The 20315-nt window shown below is 40.3% G+C and overlaps 1 protein-coding gene across 4 annotated transcripts in view; it reads right to left on the bottom strand.

Moving 5' to 3' along the window:
• Positions 1-3995: 3995 nt before the first annotated feature.
• Positions 3996-20315, bottom strand: part of pkp4 (plakophilin 4) — a 33665-nt gene continuing 17345 nt past the window's right edge. For 3 of the 4 annotated variants that reach the window (XM_017722231.2, XM_037536520.1, XM_017722230.2), the window contains 16 exons: positions 19113-19530; positions 16263-16418; positions 15309-15516; positions 15011-15143; positions 13261-13474; positions 11202-11385; positions 10071-10188; positions 9480-9671; positions 8989-9162; positions 8657-8807; positions 8229-8421; positions 7947-8031; positions 7748-7865; positions 7219-7350; positions 6091-6164; positions 4772-5011 (listed from right to left, as the gene is read on the bottom strand). In XM_017722231.2, coding sequence (XP_017577720.1) covers positions 4772-5011; positions 6091-6164; positions 7219-7350; positions 7748-7865; positions 7947-8031; positions 8229-8421; positions 8657-8807; positions 8989-9162; positions 9480-9671; positions 10071-10188; positions 11202-11385; positions 13261-13474; positions 15011-15143; positions 15309-15516; positions 16263-16418; positions 19113-19530 — 2790 coding nt within the window. Of the gene's footprint in view, positions 5012-6090; positions 6165-7218; positions 7351-7747; positions 7866-7946; positions 8032-8228; positions 8422-8656; positions 8808-8988; positions 9163-9479; positions 9672-10070; positions 10189-11201; positions 11386-13260; positions 13475-15010; positions 15144-15308; positions 15517-16262; positions 16419-19112; positions 19531-20315 lie in introns of all 4 variants that reach the window. The other variant, XM_017722229.2, reaches the window with a different exon arrangement.

Raw genomic sequence — 20315 nt, 5'->3', positions numbered from 1 at the left:
TAACACAATGTAATTGTGTCTCAATAGACAAATTTAGTTGTACTTTTAAAAGAACTTTTAAGAGGCAAAACCAAATTACACCAGGTGACTGACAGGTAAACTTTCTGCACAGTGGTAAACTTATTCGCTCCTCCCTATACAGTCTCAAGTTTCCTTTGAAATGAACATTTTCACTCCCTGTGTTGTTGAATCATCCTTAAAATGTCTGAGCATTCCTTTGAAGTCTACTTTAGAAAGAATTGAAGTGATTGGATCATGTGACTCTTGTTCTTCCCTACCTTATTTTCTCCATCTGTGTTTTGTTTGTGAACCTGCCCCATAACAATGTTTGTAGGTGTTTCTAGTCTTGTCTGTGTACTTATGGGGCATTGGGCCTCATTCAGCAACCGTTCTTACTAAGAATTTTCTTTTTTTGGAGATTCTGACATTCCAGTGTTTTCTCAAGTGGGATTTGTTTTCAGGGAAGAACAGAATCTACACACACTCAAGAGCCCAAAGGTGTGAACAGTTTTGCGGTTTGAGAAGACGTCATGAACCTGACACAGACTTTTTCTTAGGACCTTTCTCAAGAACACGTTTAGAACTTAGGAAGACATTGGTGTCCCACTGGACATTGGTGTCCCACTGGACATTGGTGTCCCACTGGACATTGGAGGCCCAATGTTTCCAAATGCTCCTTGCTTGGCATTGTTTCAGTGTGATTTTATGTTTCCGTCCCTCCTGAGCTTTTGTTTTCTCGTTGGCTCATTTCTTTGTTCTTCTTGTTTTTGGTTTCCTTTTGAATCCCAATGAAGACTTCCTGGAGGCTAAAACACACACACACAAATAGATCTGTCTTTTTTTTTTGTTTCTTTTTACTTAGTAGAGTGAGTGCTCAATATAAACTCTGCAGGTATTGTAGTAATATTCTTATTACTCTTAAGTTAAATTCTTGGCACAAAAACGGTTAAATATGGATTTTTTTCTCTGTGGTATGTAAGCAGGTACAGCCTACTTCTTCTGGACGTTTGTTCACTCCCTACACATTTATATCATGCATGTGGCGTTGGGCTGAACCTGTGGGGAATAAAACTATGAAGGTGCTGTGTCCTTCACCTTGTTCTGTAGACAACATGGACAGGCTGCTGACTGGCTACAGCTGCTAAAGGATATTTTAAACATCTGGTATTTTTACATAAATTGTTATGGCTGTATTTAAAAAACTAATAATGCGGTGGGTCCACCAAAAACATGAACACCACACAAGGGTTAAATGGCTGTGTTTAATCTACAAATAATCAAACAATGTGCATGTGTACCACTGTTCGCTGGCTTTGTTTCTTGTTTTTTGACATGGCCCAAAACTAGAGGCCTAGCTCTGTTCGTCACGGTTCACCACTGATGTCCAAGAGTTATAAAGAAACACATCATAGATACAAAAACAAATGTTCATCTTTATTTCTGGTAGTGTTATTATACCTGATGGCTCCATAAAGTCTCTAATATATTCATACTGTTCTACATAGCTATGTAACATGGCACAGGTCTTGTGCTGCGCTGCACATACCACACATTTTTACAATAAACGGACAGATTTGTTCACGACTCCGTGGCACACACTAATCTCAACAATAAGTACATCAATGAGACTGGACAAGGGGACATTTTGTTACCATTGCACAGTACATTATTAGAGCTTTTGTCTTCCACAGATATGTGATCTTCTTCAAAATTGCGCCCAACATACAGTTTAGCTATACCATTTAAACTGTTTCAATGACTGGGGTCGTATTTTTTTTCAACATGCCGTTAAAAAATGTATGAAAAAAAGAATGTACAACAGAACATGGTCCGATTCTTTAAAGGTGTAGCATAGATGTCAAACACACTCTTTAAAAATGAGGATAAAGCAGAAAGAAAACATAAATATGAATAGTTTATATCCTTCTTTGGCTCACATAAATATGACTATTTTATATCCTTTCAATCTCAGACGAATGTAAGACTTTGATTCAAGTTACTTCAATGGCACACACAATCAGTCATTTACACACACACACACACACACACACACACACACACACACGCGCTCACTCAAACAGAATTTACCACAGGCTATATGATGGAAGGATATTTCAGTATGATACACACTGCACATGGCACAGGCACAGTCCCTCAGCTGAACATGAACCTATCGCTCCAACTGCAACACACATTTATAGGGAACAGTATCTCTGTTACTTTCTCAAGAGCATATAGATCGGTAGATACATGTGTCCCAACGGCTTCTCAAGTCAGCCTTCACCCTGCAATAGTCCATACAACCATACATGCACCCACTTTTACATTTAGGCCTCGTCCACACCTGCCTGGATTTTTCTGAAAATACATTTCTTCCCTCCATATAAAGCCTATTTAAAAAAAACTCTTCTCCTCATGAAGATGCAAACATGATTTAAAAGTGCTCACGTGAACATGTCAGCCCAGAAGCAGTCTTCAACACACACTGTCAGAGAAAAGGTGCTGTACAGGTACATTGCAATGCAAATTAAGGTCCAACTACATACCTTAAATAGGTTTTTCTCTGCAGAAAGGTATTTGTACCTCTTCATAATCGTTTTAGGCATTTTCCCCAATGTATACATGAATGTAGTTATAGCAAATTCCGCCCACTAGCCAGGTCTCTCCCAATCACACGATGCTACCACTGCTGGGAGGGGGAAATCTAGCATAAGCTGCCTCCATCTGAAGCTCATCATATGAAGCCAGCCACCACATCTTTTGGCAGCTGACTACGCTTGGAGGAGAATGCTAACTGAACATTCTGAAACATTACAGACGATGTTGCCTAGCGCCACACTGAGTGAAGGGAGATGAAGAGGACCATCCTACCCACCCATGAAGAAAGCAGTGCCTATTATACTCTCTTGGATACCAGGCCACAGATGGCAGTGGGATTAAACTCGAAACATCCTGCTGGCAGGGCCAACATTTAGACAGCTGTGCCACTCGGGAACCTAATGTTTTAAAAAGTAAAAAACAAAATGCCTGGAGTGTCTAAATAATTATAATATGTCCATTAACATATCCTGTTATCATACATGCAAAAGGAGAGCTTAATTATAAACATATTTTACAGTCACTGGTGTTACATGAAAACGGTGTAACACCAGTGACTGTGACTCCAGTGACATCCTGGTTAAAGTTAGTTATTTTGTAAACTGGCTGATTCACTGGTGGTCAGGTGACCTTGTGCCACTATGTAAAATCAGTAATAAAAATGATAAAATTATTATTTTATTATTAAATTATTATTATTTTGACAAATATGTTAATTATCCAGCCATTAAAGCACTAAACACCAGTGACACAGACGTTACGTGCTGCCTGATGAACAAAGTTATTGATAAATGAATAAAGTATAGTGAGCGAGTGTGACTCGCCTCCTCATGCCTTGAGACGCTTCCTCTCTGATGAGCCTCGACCCAAAGATACTGTGTTAAAATGTAATGAGTCTTGATAACATCAGTGACCAAAATCTCTCTGACAAATTAATTTTTTTAAATAAAACACAGATTTTCAAAAATGTAATATGACCTTAATGATAGAAGTAAACATGTATTTTTAATACAAAAACCTCTTTAAAATATTGTTTCATATTAAAAATGATTTTGAAAATGTTGAAAATTGGTTATGTAACAAGACGTTTTACAGATGCAGAGCGACTAAGAAACAGAATAAAAAAAAAAGAAAAATCTGAGAAATTATAAGGGGAAAGTATTATTTAACCTTAGGTCAACTGTGTAAATGGACCTACTGACTTTTGGAGCTGTGCCAAATATTTTAAGCATCTTTTTAAGCCCTGCAACCTTTGTGACATGGTTCCCCACACAAATGCACAGTGACCCAAGTAGTCAATGCAACTTTAAAATAAAAAAAAAAAAAACTAAAGGTACTGAGAACGGTAGTATTTTTTTCTGAGGTTGTAGGGCAGTGACCACTCATGGATTTACAGATACCATTAAAGTTTTTTTTTCTTTATTTTTCATGTGAATGACTTTTCTGTGCTCCAAACTGTAATCCAAAGCACTGCTCCTGGTTCGACTTCATTTTCCAAACACAGCAGTGAGTAGCCCTGCAAGGCACTGCGCTGGTGTGGCACTACACAGGGAAAACAGCATCAGAGTAAACACAATATCTGAAAGCTTTAAAGAGAAAACCAAATATGCCTCACTCTTTTTTTTTTAAAGGGGTCTGAAGTGATATGTAAGTTTCAAAATGTACTATTCATTACCCTGGCCCTGAATAAAATTCAAGAAAAAAATAGGAATATGGGCTTTTAAGAAAATAAACCATGACAAAAAAGCAAATTCAAGTGTTGACTGATGGTGTAACAAGAAAGTTTAGATAAATTAAATAAACATGTAATCAAAGCTGATAATTACCTGATATTACCACTCATGCAGAAAAACGCAGTCACCGTCCGTGTCAGATACTGCGTCACAGTCTTGATGCTAAGCACATGCAAAAAACATGACTGTGTGCAAGCTGATGTCATGTCAGCTGTTTTAAACGACGTTTCACCTGTCTACACAAAACACGGCAAAAAGACGTCCACCTTGGAGAGTTTGGGAGTTTTCCCAAAGCTCAGTGTACATGCCGTTTTCATATGTACGAGAGGCCAAAATGCAGAGAAAAATGATTCAAAAACATCTGTATAATGTGGACGGGGCCTGAAAGACACACAGACACTTGCATTTAACCACTCACAAACACACACACACACTTGTGCCTACACCCAGGAGTCTGGAGATGCGGGGTAGGCCTGAGCTCGGTAGGAAGGCCTGCGTGTGGTAGAGTAGAAGTCCACGTAGTTGGTGTTGCGTTTGAGTGCCTGTCTCTCGCTCACCACCGGATATTGGAGCGGCTCGTCCAGATAAGGGTCGTCGTAGCCCATTGGAGACGCCAGATACATTCCGTAAGTGTCGTAGGCCCTGTGATTTGGCTCGTCTGAGTAGTACAGTTGGCTGTGCTGCTTGGAGAAAGGCATGGTGTGAGAGCAGGAGGCACACAAGCAAGTAAATAAACAACGAACTAGGATGACGCTTAGTGCTCTCAAGGTGTTTTCGCACTAGTGTGTTTTTCCGGACCCAGAACCACTTGCTCTGCGAACGTGGTACGTCTGGTCAAGTGTCACTGGTCCTCCTGAAATCAGTGGTCTGCTATCTGCTCCCAGCGACATATGGAGCTGCGTGAAAACGTTGCTTTGATTTATAGTGTTACTTTACTTCCTCACTTCACTTTGCCACTTGTGTTCGTATTCAAGAAAGAAAATAAAAAGTAGAAACAGATGAAGCTCATGCCTACCGTTCTGCAAACCTGCACATAAAAAAAGTAAAAGCAAACTAATGATAGTGATCCCTACCCTCAAACGAGCCCAGCATCGGGCCTGGACAAGCGTGAAAACACCCTCAGAAGGATTAGGCACAGAGCTAAACGTCTTAGAAAGTGTGGGCTCTATCAGCACTGTTGGTATTATTGAAGCAATTGTTACAGGGTTTTAACAATTCATAGATTATCATAGATTGGAGACAAGTATTAAATTAGATGATGTGGGTAGAGTGAAGACTGTAAAATTTAAAAACTTTGTTAGTTGTTGATTTTGTGCCAAAAAATACTGTGGCATACAAAAACTGATTTATCATATCCTAAATTCATTGTGCAAACTTCATGCCTTTAATGAATGGAGTATGTTATTGACTGCTGACGTAATTAGAGAAATCTTGAGCATTTTAAGGTGCACCTTCGGGAATTACTTTGGAGATTTCTTTAAGACTACAACACTGCTGATTTGTTCTGGATTAAATCACACAGCTTATCGGTGATCGACTGAATCACAGTTAAATCTAATCCATCTCAAACGGAGATTTAGTAACATACTTGGAGTTCTGTTATATGTACTCAAAATCTTGACAACCACAGGCTCTGCGCATTTCTGTATTTCAGTACACAAGCAAAGCAATAAAACTGTATCAGTGACCAGTTATAGACTGCACTGTCGCATTGTTAGAGAAGGTTATTATGAGGTGCCTTTGTCTCAAAGAGTCTCACCTGTGGCCTCTGAGGTTCCTCGAGTGAAGGGGAGGGATAGGAGCTTATGAAATAGGCAGAATGCTTTCCTGACCCTAAAACAGAAAAGTATTCCACAACATTTCAGTAACCTCTCATCACCAGCACTACGTCTGATACAAACCATAGTCTTTCATTTTACAGAGGACTGACAATATCCGTATCAAAGCTTCTTGTCTTGGTCTTCTTACTGATATTCATATCTAAGCCAACATTCTACCATGCAAGAGTAGACACTATGTGTGCCGATATAACGGGTGGAGAACTGATTTTTTTTTTTTAGATTAAAGGTATTAGTGGACTGGCTCCATCTCAGCAGGATATAATGTGAAAAGAACAGTGATGGAACATGCAGCCTCTGCAGCATGTGCTACTATCAAATAGCCCTCGATGAGAAAAACCTGAAACAGTGCCAAAGCACTATATAGTAAAGGCTCAGAACTCTGTAAGAGTGATATTACTCCATGGTAAAAATACCAACTGTATATTTCAGTGAGCACTGCTTGAAAGCCTGTTGTTGTTAAACTCTGGAAGGGCAAAATTGTCTAAGAATGCTACGCCCTATCACTGAGATCCAATTCCAAGTCCAATTCCCAGTGATACCATAAAAATCCATGTCTGGACGTCCATGAAAGTGATTGACCATGCTCTTACTGGGGCTTAAACCTTCTTTCCTGGTCAATTCAGAGCAACCCTAGTCAATTGTGGGTGTCTATTAGTGCGCATTAGGCAGTTAGCGCTCTCAATCAAGCACATTCAGCTGTTCTAAAAGGTTTTGTGTGGCAGCTTGGAAAGATAACACTGCCTGTATACATGTGTTATGGAGGAAACTTGCCTTTTCCCTCCCAAGTTATTATTGTGTGATCGGGTAGACCTAAAAAGCATTTGGGAACTAACAGTGTGTACATTAAGAGAGAAAAAAAATCAGCTTACAGTTTATTAGTTCTGACTGATCAACTGATGAAAGACTCTTTCAAGAGTTCTTTCACCCATGAAATCCAACAGAATTTACATATTTACATATACAAGATGCTGCAGGGTTCTAGTCTAGGTAAACGTGAAATTGTATTTACAGTTCAGTTGAAGTTCCATTATACTCCTTAGACTCACCTGTGTACAGATTTTTGTTTCTGTTGGTGTCTCCGTAATAGTTATAAAGTTGCATAGAAGACTGAGCCCTCCGCTTACTCAACCGATGTTCTCTTATTCCCAACATAGCCGGAGAAGAAGTGGCACTACCGCCTAACGGGGATAAATACAATACATTTCACATTTATGGCATTTGGCTGACGCTCTTATGCAGAGAGACTTACAATTTAATTATTTTACACAGGGAGGCCAAAGTGGTGTTAGGAGTCTTGCCCAAGGACTCTTATTGGTATAGTGTAGGGTGTTTGACCTGGTGGGGGATTGAACCCCAGTCTACAGCGTAGAAGGCAGAGGTGTTACCCACTCTAACCAACCACTATACGTTAAATCATGAGTGATTAATGCATAATAGTGCACAAATTACACAAACAGTAAGAAGTAAACATATAATAAGAACATCTAGACAAATTCTACTAAAGGTGACCACTGTGGATTGTGTGCCATTCCCTGAGACACTACCCACAATCTTTTGCTGCTACCAGTGGCTTACCTGACTGGATGACAGGTGACATCTGTAAGTTGCTCGTTGGCAGCGTGGGTTGGGACCGGTACCGATCTCGCTCCAGTGTTGACACTGGTGTGAGAAAATGGTTCTGATTCCACCCATCCTGATGATGCACAGGAGACAGAAATAAATGAGAGAGGGAATGAGAAGCTAATGTCTGGAACCAACTTTGGAGATCACTTGCCTTTTTATAGATGTTGCGCAGATCTCTGTACTGCCACAGAGTGTTCAGCACCTGCGCAGCAGCTTTTACCACTTTCATTGAATACCTAAATGACAGAGAGTGGAGAGAAGGGTAGCAGCAGTTAAGAGCAGAGACAACACTAAGATGGGCAGATGTTTAAATAAATAAATAAATAAATAAATAAATAAATAACCAACAACTGTATCTATCATATCTATACTTTATCTCCAACACAAATGTATATATTTGATTACAAGTTCCTCTCCTTGTGGACAATCTTACCTCTCCCCACGGCCACGGCTTATGGAGACCAGCTTGTCGATACCACCAGCCTGGGCGAGGGCACGGGCATTTTCCATATTCCTGCTGGTGACCTCATGCAATGCACAGCACACTGCTGCCACCGTCTCATCAGACAGCAGCGAGGGACCATGACCTGGCAGACGAGTCACCAGGTCTGGCATGGCGTACTTCCCTATAGGAGCACAGAAAAAATGTGCTTTATCTTCAGTGTGGGAAAGGAACAAATTTACATATGCCTATAACAGTTATTCCTTCAGGCAAAACTATTTTAAAACCAGCAAAAAAGTTCTAGAGATGTTAAATGAACACATTTGTAAGAACCTCATGACAACAGTCCTTTAATCATCATATGCTCCATCTAACTGCACCTTTAATATGTAAATGTTTACAAAACTAGAGAAACTGACCAATCAGCTCTTTGTTTCTGGCGTCCAGAGCCATGTTGCGTAGTGCAGTTGCCACTGAGCAGACCACCCTGTCATTATCCATCCTTAGCAACTCCACCAAGATGGGCAAACCCTTCTCCTTTCGCACTGCCGCTCGAATATAAGCTGCGAACTGACCACACATTCGCACACAGGGTGAGAAAGAAAGAGGATGGACTTCTAAAAGGTGCTGCTGAGAAACGTTTCTTGTCATTCAGAGTGTGAAACTTAAGCCACTCACATAATTCAGTTCTATACTGTGGACTGTGACTGTAATGTGTCAGCATACAGCAGTGGAACTGCATGTAGCCTACCCTCCAGCTCCCTGCCGAGAGGTTCTGCAGTGACCCAGCTGCTCCCTCCAGTGTGGCTGGATTGGAACTTTCTGCCAGCAGGGTGAGGTAAGGTTTAACCACTGATGGGTGCCACAGCATCTCCGCCCCCTTCGGGCTGCCAGAGAACCCTGGGATAGGCCCAACTCCGTCCCACTGTGCAGAGAAATTACACAGAGCATAGAGTTAGCACCTAGAGAACCTATCTTTACTATAACTATTGACTGAACGGCAGGCATTTATTTTTATTTTTGTTGCTTTGTTTTAATATTTCATGATGAAAATAATGTGAGCCACGCAAGTACACACCCACTGCATGTCTGTGATTCATATCAGTACATTAATTTAGCCCATGAAATGAGAAGATCAGGTCCAGAAAAAAATAAATAAAAACTCTGTTGTGTGTTACACCCCAAGGAGCTTGTATATAATTGTAGATAACCTTAAGAAGACATTATATGAAATTGGCTTGCCTGCAGGTCCTGCCACGACCTCTTCTTCTTCTTCTTTCTCAGGCCCCAACAGCTGTAGTCAGCCTGTTTGCTGGAGGGGTCATTACCCAGGAGCGTGTCCAAATCCTGGGTGCCCATCAGTCGAGAGGGGGGCATCTCCAGCTCAAGACGATATGACAGGTTTCTCAAAGTGCACACACAGTTTTCAACAATCTGAAAAGAGAGTATAAATAGTTAAAACCAAGAAAAATGCTTTAGAAAACCAAAAGCAAGATTAAGAAATCCGAAAAGACTCATTTTCCAAAAAAAATCTGCAAAAGCCTTGGAATCCCCAGAAGGTGGTGCTCTAGGACTCACACAGAAATGAATCCAGTATAATTTTGTGTTTGGCCATCAAAGCTACAAAATACTCTTTCTTGGCACCTGAAGCAGTGTGGGAGAGATGGAGAGAGGATGGCGTGGGATGCTGTGCTTCCTTTACAAGAAGCATGTATATCAGCCAACCACCAACTGCTAGCATGCATACCACTTACGCTGTGCATTAACCAAAAAGTGTCTTTTTTTAAGTGTTCTAGTATGAAACGTTAGTTAGCTAAAAAAATTGTCGCTCACCTTGCTGTCAAAGTCAGAGGTGTTGATACACGTTTTAATGATGTACAGCAGAGAGTCGATCAGCCCCTCACAGCAGCGCATTTGCCTCCGGGCTTCTTCACCAGCAGAGCTCAGGTTTCTGATATACAAAAAAAATTAACATTTTATCAGTGTTTGATAAAAAACACACACACGCACACACACACACACACACACACACACACACAATAATAAAGAACATCTCTCTGAAGACAATTGTGTTGTTGTAAGAAAACTTTAATATAAGAAATTGTAACTTCATAGGCAAAGAAATTTCTACTGGCTCATTTGATGGTATTTTGTTGAGAACACAAATGACAGAAAACAATCATCCTTAACAGTTCTGAAACAAAAACCTTAACTAAAAGCTCTGTTCATTCCGTGGACCTTATTGTTTATAACTTATTTTCAAAATCCCAAATGTTTTAGGATCAAAATCATGTGCATTTTATTTAATGTCTTGTTTAACAGGATTCATGTGGCTTTTATCTTGTATATTTTGTGCTTAGGCTACAGGTACACTCAGTTATCATGACCTATAAGCAGAAACAGTTCTCTACGTCCTCAGTGTCTCAAAGTGCTTTTCTGTATAATCCCACAAGATTTTGTTTGCTCATTTACATTTACAGCATTTGGCAGATGCTCTTATCCAGAGCAACTTGCAATTTAATTAGTTTTACACAGGTAGGCGATGGTGGTATTAGGAGTCTTGCCCAAGGACTCATATTGGTGTAGTAGGGTGCTGACCCCGGTCACGTACTGAATCCCAGACTACAGCATGGAAGGCAGAGGTGTTCCCCATCTAGCATGTCAATGTTTTAAAACTTAGTTTCTGAACTTGTTAAATTATGTCACATTGCATTTAGACTTGTTTTGATCATAACAACCTACAGTTACTGTTTTATTCTATAAGCATGTGTTGGAGTCATTTACTGATTCATAAATAGTAAAGCTGCATAGCCTGTAGAGTGTCGACATGTCCTTGTCAATAAAAAGGCAAACTCTTAACATAATTACTGATTATTATATTAGGCCTACAGACAGCCTTAAAAGGAGAATCACAGGTTTTCAATTCAGAACACAACATGCAATATCTACACCTGTGAACTGTACCTGAGGCATCCAGTTGTGTTCCTCAGCACTAGAGAGGAGTGCAGTTTTAGTTTGTGGTCCTCTCTTTGGGGTGCTGCTCCCCATCCTGAATGAGGAATAATCACTGTGTTGGTGAGGGGACCAAGTGCGTCACGGACAATCGTCATCTTCACCGAGTCACACGATGACAAGTTCCACAGCACACCTGTGCAAGAGATTATACATAACACCAGGATAATCAGTCATCCACAGCACAATAGTATTGGACAAGACACGATGCTATGAGCAAAGAGCCCCCTTTTCAATACTGTCCTAATTTAGTGGACGAAAACAGGGCTTGAAGTCAGTTTTCAGCAATGGCACATAATGCGCACACAATAACCCACAACAAACGCATTATCTGCGTGTCTGTAGCCTGTAGCAAACCGGATAAAAACCTTTCTCTGTGATTGTCTCAGTCGCAGTGCAATGTGTTTATATGCATGCCTGTGTGTTTTTATGTTTATACTGGCTGCAGCAAAGATGGAGGCATCAGAGAAGAAGGTGCTGAAGGAGCTCGGCTTGCCAACATAAGAGCTGAAGCATTCGTCATTCAATGTGCTGTACGTATGGGTGTGCAAGTGTATATGTGTGTGTGTGTGTGTGTGTGTGTGCATGGCTAGGTTAGTCAGCTCAGCTTCCATTGAAACAGCTTGTCTCTTTTCATTAATCAGACCAGTGGGTCTCAGATTCAGTGCTTTCCCCCCTTTTCTGCAATATACAACACTACATGCTAATGCTAACTCGTCCAATTACATAACTAAAGATTCACACCAAGCATAAGCGTGAGACAGAGAGAATAAAGAGAGTGAGAGAAAGAAAGAGAGAGAGAGAGAGAGAGAGAGAGCAAAAGAGAAAGCAAGTAATAGCAAGCGGAGGCGGAATAAAAAGAAATCAGATAATAAGGCCCTTAAAATGACTTGTAGTCTTTCAGTCAGCGTTGAGCAAACACACAGATACACAAACAATAAAAGGATATGGTTATCCATACATCTCTATATACATAAGTGCCTATATGTAATAACAATATGTCCCATATGTATTGTACACAAACACACACACACACACACACACACACACACACACACACACACACACAGGGTCAAAAGACATCGTTTTATTTTATTTATTTTTTATTTTATTATCGACTTTTATTTACAAATTGTGTATACTGAGAAAATCCGCAACAAACACCACCTTCAGCACCGCATCATGGAGGCCTGTGACAGCATAGAAAATAAAATAAAACAGTGTCCTGTGACTTTTGACTCACCCTGTATGTTTGTATGTATGTGTGTGTGTGTATGTATGTGTATATATATATATATATATATATATATATATATATAAAATGTTGTCAGAAGATATTTTCCCCTTTTTCCGCTTTACATTGTACATTAAATTTCACAAAGAATGGACATTTCAATAAAAAGAAATAAGGCTCTGGGGGGAAACACTTTCTCTAACAGATTATGTGCTGTGATTTTATTTCACTCCAGATCATTTGGGTGTTTTTCCCACTACTCTGCCGAAAAATCTACAGCCCAAATTACCCTGTTTTTCACCAAACAACGGTATTCTTATTTCTCCCAGATTTTTCAGGAAGATGTTACTGGGAAAAACACAGTTTTTATAAACACAGTATTTAGTCTTCTAGTGCACACTTCATGAATTGCGAAATGACGGGTGCTTAGGAACAGTCTTTTAACCATTTACTTGGTCTAGTTGAAACGTAGCAAGAGGACAAAAGAACTGCCAGAAAAGTGAGATCCCATAGGCTGATTAAAGCGGTGATTATAACAGCAGATGGAGATATAAAGTATTATTTTATATTCCCAATATCATCAACAATCTGTGATTATATGATCATGTGAGAAACATCTGTATATGCAGAAGATACAGCCCACTAGTCATTTGCCACTATTTTATTGCTGTCTAGAGACTCCCCCTGATAAACTAATCCGATCTAAGCTGGGCTGTATTTGTCCAGAAAATTTACAAAAACACACACATTCCTACTTAAAAACCTAAACACACTGACCAGTGACGAGCTCCCGCACTTCAGTTTCTGTGGTCTTCCTCAGCAGGCGAAGCAGAGCAGGGATTCCACCGGCATTCCTCACACACACCTTGTTGTCATCAGTGGCTTTGCCAAACACCAGGTTCCTGAGGGCTCCACACGCACTGCGCTGCACTTCCAGAGTTTTGTGGTCCAGCAGGTCTACCAAGTGCTGGATTCCTCCCAACCTGCACACCTGAAGCACCAGATGGGTTAAACAATTGTATGTGCATGTTCATGTTTAGGCACACATATATAGGTTTGTGTATGCATCTGTACTATGCATGTATTTGGGTATATATCAGAAAATCACGTTAGGCTTGAGATGCACAATAAAAAAAAAAGACCACAGCAATTTTCATCGTTTTCAGTGGGCACAGAAAAAACGAGCTGTAAATACAGACTGCAGGCTGCTCTTCAGTCTGACAGACTGAGGATCCTCTTATGGTATCTTTCTCCAGCAACCCACTTCAGCAGGTAAAACCGTTACACCGCCATGCCACACTACCTGCCCTGCTTGCTCAAACTGGAGAAGCCGCTTCCTTGTCTTCTTTTTCAGAAGCTATTTTGGTTCTTGCTATGGTTTGGTAGTTTTGTATCCTAGGGTTACATATTTGCGATCTCACCTTTTGAAGAGAACGTTAGACAAAGTTGATAATACAGGCTGCGATCCTTTACAGTTTCCTCCAAACTCCTGGTCCCACTTAAAGGGTCAGAAAGCTATCAAATCCTGGCATATGTGTTAATCTCATACACAACCCCTCTCCCTATCCTGGAGAGTCTCTCAAAGCATTTAAAAACACAGAGGCCCACTGGCTCTTCACATGAGGGTGGTAAAGGATCCCATAATGTGGCATAAAGAGGACAAAAAACTGTCATCATAGCTAATTAACACAGATGTGAGCAATGCTAGCTTTTAGATAACTTTTGCTAATGTTAACAGCCGAGAAATGAACAGTTGTCTCCCTGACGGAGCTGCAAACAGCTGGTATAGCTTTACTTCTCTGTTTCAGGAAAACTATGTTGTGTCATGATAGACGTCATTTTGTAAGTTTGTCGTGAAACCCCTGCACTGCATAATTGTGGTTCCCCTGGTTAAAATACCTGATATTATTAGCTAATTAATCCCTTCTTGAGCTGAACGAGGTTTAAACAGCAGAGAAAAACACAAAACTACACAGTGCAGGGGCTCCAAGCCTGGAGTCTGAAAACACTGAATTAAAGGTTTGTGTGTCTTTTTTCATTCTCAGCTTCTGTTGTGTTTTGCAGATGAATCATTCACAGAGCACAGCAAATTGAAGGCAACATATTAGGCCAGTCACTCCCTGATCTGTCCTAAAAACAAGGTTTAATAAATCATGTGTTTACAGATCGTGAATCACGTTTCATGATAAAAATGAACACGTAAAAATGAAACCATGTAAAAAAAAGTTGGCTTTTTATTTTAAATAACTAATGTAATATTAATATATTCATCTTTTAAGCTCCTGTTCATGTTCAATGAGGGAAGCCAATCCATGCATGGACATCTCCTGTATGGATTTATTAGCTCAACAAGCACAACAACTTTTATTAGCCCAACAATTAGCTCAACAAAACAACCTCGCACTGCAACAGAATGTTCTAGAGCCCAATAACGAACATTGATGAATATTAGGCCTATCATATGAATTTGTATGTACATAGCATTTAGTTTGTGCATGGAGAGTGTGAGCATGTAGGGTGTGTATACCTCAGCCTTGATGCGGTTGTCTCTGTAACAGAGATGCTGAACATAAGCTGCAGCATTGGCTTGCACTGAGGGGAAGTGATGCTGCAGCATGCGAATGACCTCTGGCAGCTCAGGATCTCTCCAAGCAAACTCCCTAAAGATTAACAAACATATGCACACACAAATTAGCATAATCATTCTCTTTATAAACAATATAAAATAAAATAAAATAAAAACCAGGATGAACATTGTGCAGAGAAAGTATTTAGAATAAAGTTGTAAGTCTCTGTGATCTTCCATTTAGGGTGTGATGCTGTACCGAGGGTCTTTGTGGATGCTGTCTATGGATGGAGAACGTGTGGCACCGATGTTATTGTCGATGGCAGCAGCATGTCTGCCATAGTTGGACTCTGCTGTGCGGTAAAGGGTGGAGCGATAAGTGTCAGTGTGTGAAGGCATGGAGTACGCCCCCCTTTGGTAGCGCAGGGTACTACACTGACTGGTGGTCCTTGGCAGAGTTCCCAACCCTGGTAAAGAGAGAAAAAAATTACATTAATTCACATCGCAGGCATTTTTCATATAATAGGTAAGGACTGATTTTGGCTGGGGTTTGGACAGAGAGAGCAAAGGCTAAACCCTAAATTTCACAACCCCATCCTATCAGGACATTCTTCTATATTAGATTATTCTTCTGCTTGTGTTTGCTTTTCTAGCTTCCACCAGCTGTCATATTTTCTGTCTGCCATCATCCAGAAGTAAGGTTAGGCTAAACTTGGGCCAAAGCTGACTGAGAGTAGCTACCGACAGTTGTATACAATTTTTGCCAGCTGTAGTCAAATTACACGTTTTGTTGATTTCCTAAGTGAAAATAAGTTAACACATCTATCCAGAGTGCATGTTTCTGCACATTTAAATGCACAATTACAACAATGCACAACAAATAGAAATCATGTACTTAAAATTCACAGGGAAACATCATATTAAGTCTGTTCCCTGTAGAAGATGCGTTAACATATTTGCTCATGTAATTTGGCAGGGGGTGTGTTTAAACTTCTGTATAAAACTCTGTGACTGTGAGCAAACACGAAACTAAGAGCAGTCTAAATACACAATTTTCCAATTATTTTTATTATTATTCCATTTACCATTATACTCGTGGGACCCCCAGTGGCTGAGATCGTGGCTGTAGCCCCTAAGGCCCATTGGGTTAACATGACCTTGAGAAATACAAAAAAGTCTTTGCATTGAAATGAGTTTCATTTTGAGTTTGTACCTGTGTTCCTGGAGAGGGCGCTCTGGGAGCCATGGGTGGGACTCTGGTAAAGTGGGTTCTGGAAGGTTCTGTCCTCATACACAGGTGTTATGTGGTGGTCCGGGGATTGAGCTTCCTGGCCTAACTGGCTGTGCTGGCTGTAAGAACTCTGAAGACCTGCATCAGCACAGCAGAATTAGGTCACATTCACTAGGACATTTTTGCGTCTGTCAAAACCTCTTTCTATAAACTTCAAGACTATGGATGTCCAATCCTGGTTCTGGAGATGTACCAGATTAAACACACTTGGCTCTAATATTCAGAAGGTCCTGAAGGCCTTTGATACCTGGATCAGGTTTGTTTGGTTAGGGCTGGAGCTACCCTGTGCAGTGTGGCAGATCTCCAGGACCAGGATTGGGCACTCCTGTTCAAGACCCATGTGTTGATTTATAAAAGACATCGGTTCTGTTGTCCAGTGAAAAATTTCAACAGAAACAAACTTTTGAACATATTCAGATTTACCAGCCACCAGCCAATAGGAGATGGCCTGGGACGGGTCTTCAGTTAGACACATTAATGTCAAGCTGCAGACACATCACATCCTGAACTGCACTATCCAATGATGAGGATATGTAAGGACAGTTCGTTTGACAACAGCTAAAATGAAGCTTTTGCTGTGTCTTGCTAAAACGAACCACTATTGCAGGTTTGCATTTGCCTGAAAAGAAACATTTCAAACCTAATATGAAAAAAGATGCGTCCGTTTGTTTTCAAAACAAATCTTTGAAGTGTAGCCAAGACAGCACTGCAGCGCAACGAACCAGCAATGCATATCAAAGTGTTCTTTTAACGGACAGCAAAATATCCCTGAACACAGCCTTATGCTCACCCAAACTCTTATTCATTCAAGCAGAACACTGTGTGTCACAAAAAGTACATTATCTACTGAGTAACCCTTCAGATTTCCCACAGCACAGACTGAGTCTCTATTCACACTGATCTTTCTATTGTTCTTACACTGAACCCCATTTGCTGGATGTCCTTCATGATTCACCATTTGTGAATGCTTTACATATATATTGTCCTAATGATAGTATTAGTAAACAATAAGCACAGAGTATATTTAATATATATATATATATATATATATTTAAAGCCCACTCAGAACAACGCATATTCTGAAAATAGGACATGGTCTTTCATGGATATTGCAGTGAAACCCTTTGAACAAAACACAATCTAGCAGTCGTTTTCTATCCATGGAAGCTACAGAACTGTTTGGATCGCTTCAAGCAGTTTTAACAGCAACCTGCACGTTGTCACAAAAGCTGCCCTGTTTGAGAGTCAGTGGTTTGCTCTCTGAAGCTTTTACTGCGTCATTAATCTGAAGAGAAACAGTCCTACATACTACCATAAATAGGGCAGTGGAGCAGATCTCAGGCAGTATCTCACACAGTGAGCTTTATATCAGCACAATCTCATGAAACACCAAAACAGCAGCATGTGCGTATACGCACCCACACACATGCATGTGTGTGTACACACAACTGCGAGTTCAATGTAAGTGGGTAGACTGTAGGCCAGGGATTCAGGCTGTGTTAAGCACTTGGTTCAATACTGCCAAGGCTTTGGATCAGTGTGTCATGGCATCTGTTACTAAACACACACACACACACACACACACACACACACACACACGCAAAGAGTTATAAATATACCAGTGTGAGTAATCATATGTGATGGCATTACCACATGCCTTGAGGAGCAGATTTTTGAACTTGTAAAAATGGCAATAGGCGTGGTTTATTTTATAATTTACAGTTTAAAATACTCATTTTGTTGTGTGATAGTTGAAATTATGACCATCACGATGAATGGATTGAATTTTACTTTTCCATTATTACTTGATTAAAATGACCAAATCATTGTGTTTTGATAATTTAACAGTAATTATTTTGGCAATTTGTACGATGATAATGCATAATATTTGAAATTTGAAAGAAGTGGACTTGATGGACACTCAAATACTCAAATATGTATTTTATGATAAATGGTGTTTTGATTTATTTTTTCATTCAAAGGGTACTGTACAAAAGCTTTAGGCACCTGAGTAAGCTATATTTAAATGCTTTTTAATTGGGCAGAGAGTGATTATTTGCTCAGAACAAACATAAATTTTATAATAAATATAAATAACTTTAATACAGTAGGTAGTGATCTTACATATGTCAGTGTATTCATTAACCCTTTCCAAACTTCTGTTAGTAGCCCAGTATTAACTTATCATCAAATATGTAGTTTGGTTAGTCAGTGCTTCACAATGTTAAATCAAGTATGCTGCTCGTAGAATTGAACAAATCACTGTGATTCCTGGGGCTGTCAAGGAAACATCTGGACCCAAATTTTCATCCCTGTTTCCCTGCTACACTCCAGCTACTGTACAGAGCTGTGAAATTCCATCAGCAGCACACCTGATTTAATCTAATAAGGATTGATTAGATAAACTACGTATTGGATTGCATAAAACATTTACAATTTATTTGTTGATTTAAATGTATTCTATTTCTTTAAAATACATAAAACAATCTAAAAATATATTTTTTAATATCCATAATTTCCATAATTTTCTCAGATGGCCTATGGCTGCTCAGAGCTGTTTTTACTGTATTTTTACAGTTCAGTATTAGAAAGGCATGCTCTTTTATTCTTCACTGAAGTCCATTTTAAACAATTTAAAAAACTCAAAGTAATTAATCAAAATGATCAGCAGATTTCTCATTTAGTAATATAATCCATAGTGACACTGCAAGTTAACCGTGCATGGTTGTACGTGTTGAGAAGGTATTTGGTTGATCGTGTTGTGGCACCCACCTGTAAGACTGTCCGGTCTAGAAAGAACTATCCTCTCAAACATATCATAGGCCCGTGCCCCGAACGAGGAGTGTGTGTCGTCATAAGCATGTGCGTCGTGCTTCCCCAGTGTTCCGTAATGCTGAGGCTGAGCGGTCATCCCAGAACGTAGCAGAGTCGGGGACTCCATCCCATCGCCATGGCGACCAGGGAAGGTGGAGTGAAGCGGGTCAGGGGCGTGGCTGGAAGAGGGCGGAAGGGTGGTACCAGGAAAGACACTGGGCAATGGGCGGGGCTCAGAGACGATGGGCGATCCGTAAGGGCTTCCCAGAGCAGAGCCCAGCATTGGGTGAGAGGGGGGTGGAGACGGCGCATAAAGAGGAGAAGAGGCACGAGAGGGCACTGAACTAACACGCCTCATTACACGTCCACCAGCCACCTGTGAGACAGAGCACAGACATGCATATATAAAAAACACAGCTATAAAAACCTTACACTGCACATCAAAAGGGGACACTTAGTCTTTCAAAATATTTTAATACAAATTACACAGTAAACACAGTAAAAAAAAAAGAAGTTTTTACTTTTATTAAGTCTAACTAGGTTTATTTTGGTACTCCTGGTACACTTGTACCAGTAGTTATGATAGTTCTACTTATAGAGAATAACAAGAAAGACCTTGCATTTCAGTCCCTTGTTGTGACGCTGGTCCTAATCAGAACCTAGAGCTTCTAGGTGTTTAAACAGAGGTGAGCAATATGACAAAATATGACAAAAACAAAATACTGTTACTGTGAAATGTATTATGTATTGTGAAAATATGTTCAAATATCATGATACTGAGTTTTTGTCCCATCACCCACCCACATTTTTGAACCTCCTTTAGGGCAAAGATTTTTTTTCTCCCTAATTTGGTCCAGTCCAATTCCACCCACTAGCAAGGTCTCCCCAAATCACACAATACCACCAGCGCTAGGAGGGTGAAGTCTACCACGTGCTTCATCCACATCATGTGTAGTGAGCCACCACATCTTTTCAAACTGCCGCTAATGCAACATCATTGGACAGCTGAATGCGCTTGGAGGAGAACACTAACTGCCAGTTCTGTTACCTCAGCTAACAGACACCTGCGCTGGTAAGTCTCGTGCTGAGTGATGGTCAGATAGGGAGGGGCGTTCTCCCCACCTACAGAGACTGAGCGTAACTGTGCTCTTTTGGACCCCC

This window comes from Pygocentrus nattereri, chromosome 30, assembly GCF_015220715.1.
Source record: "Pygocentrus nattereri isolate fPygNat1 chromosome 30, fPygNat1.pri, whole genome shotgun sequence".
Taxonomy (NCBI): domain Eukaryota; kingdom Metazoa; phylum Chordata; class Actinopteri; order Characiformes; family Serrasalmidae; genus Pygocentrus; species Pygocentrus nattereri.
The sequence above is the reverse complement of the archived record's forward strand: the minus strand, read 5'-3'. Positions and strand labels throughout refer to the sequence as shown.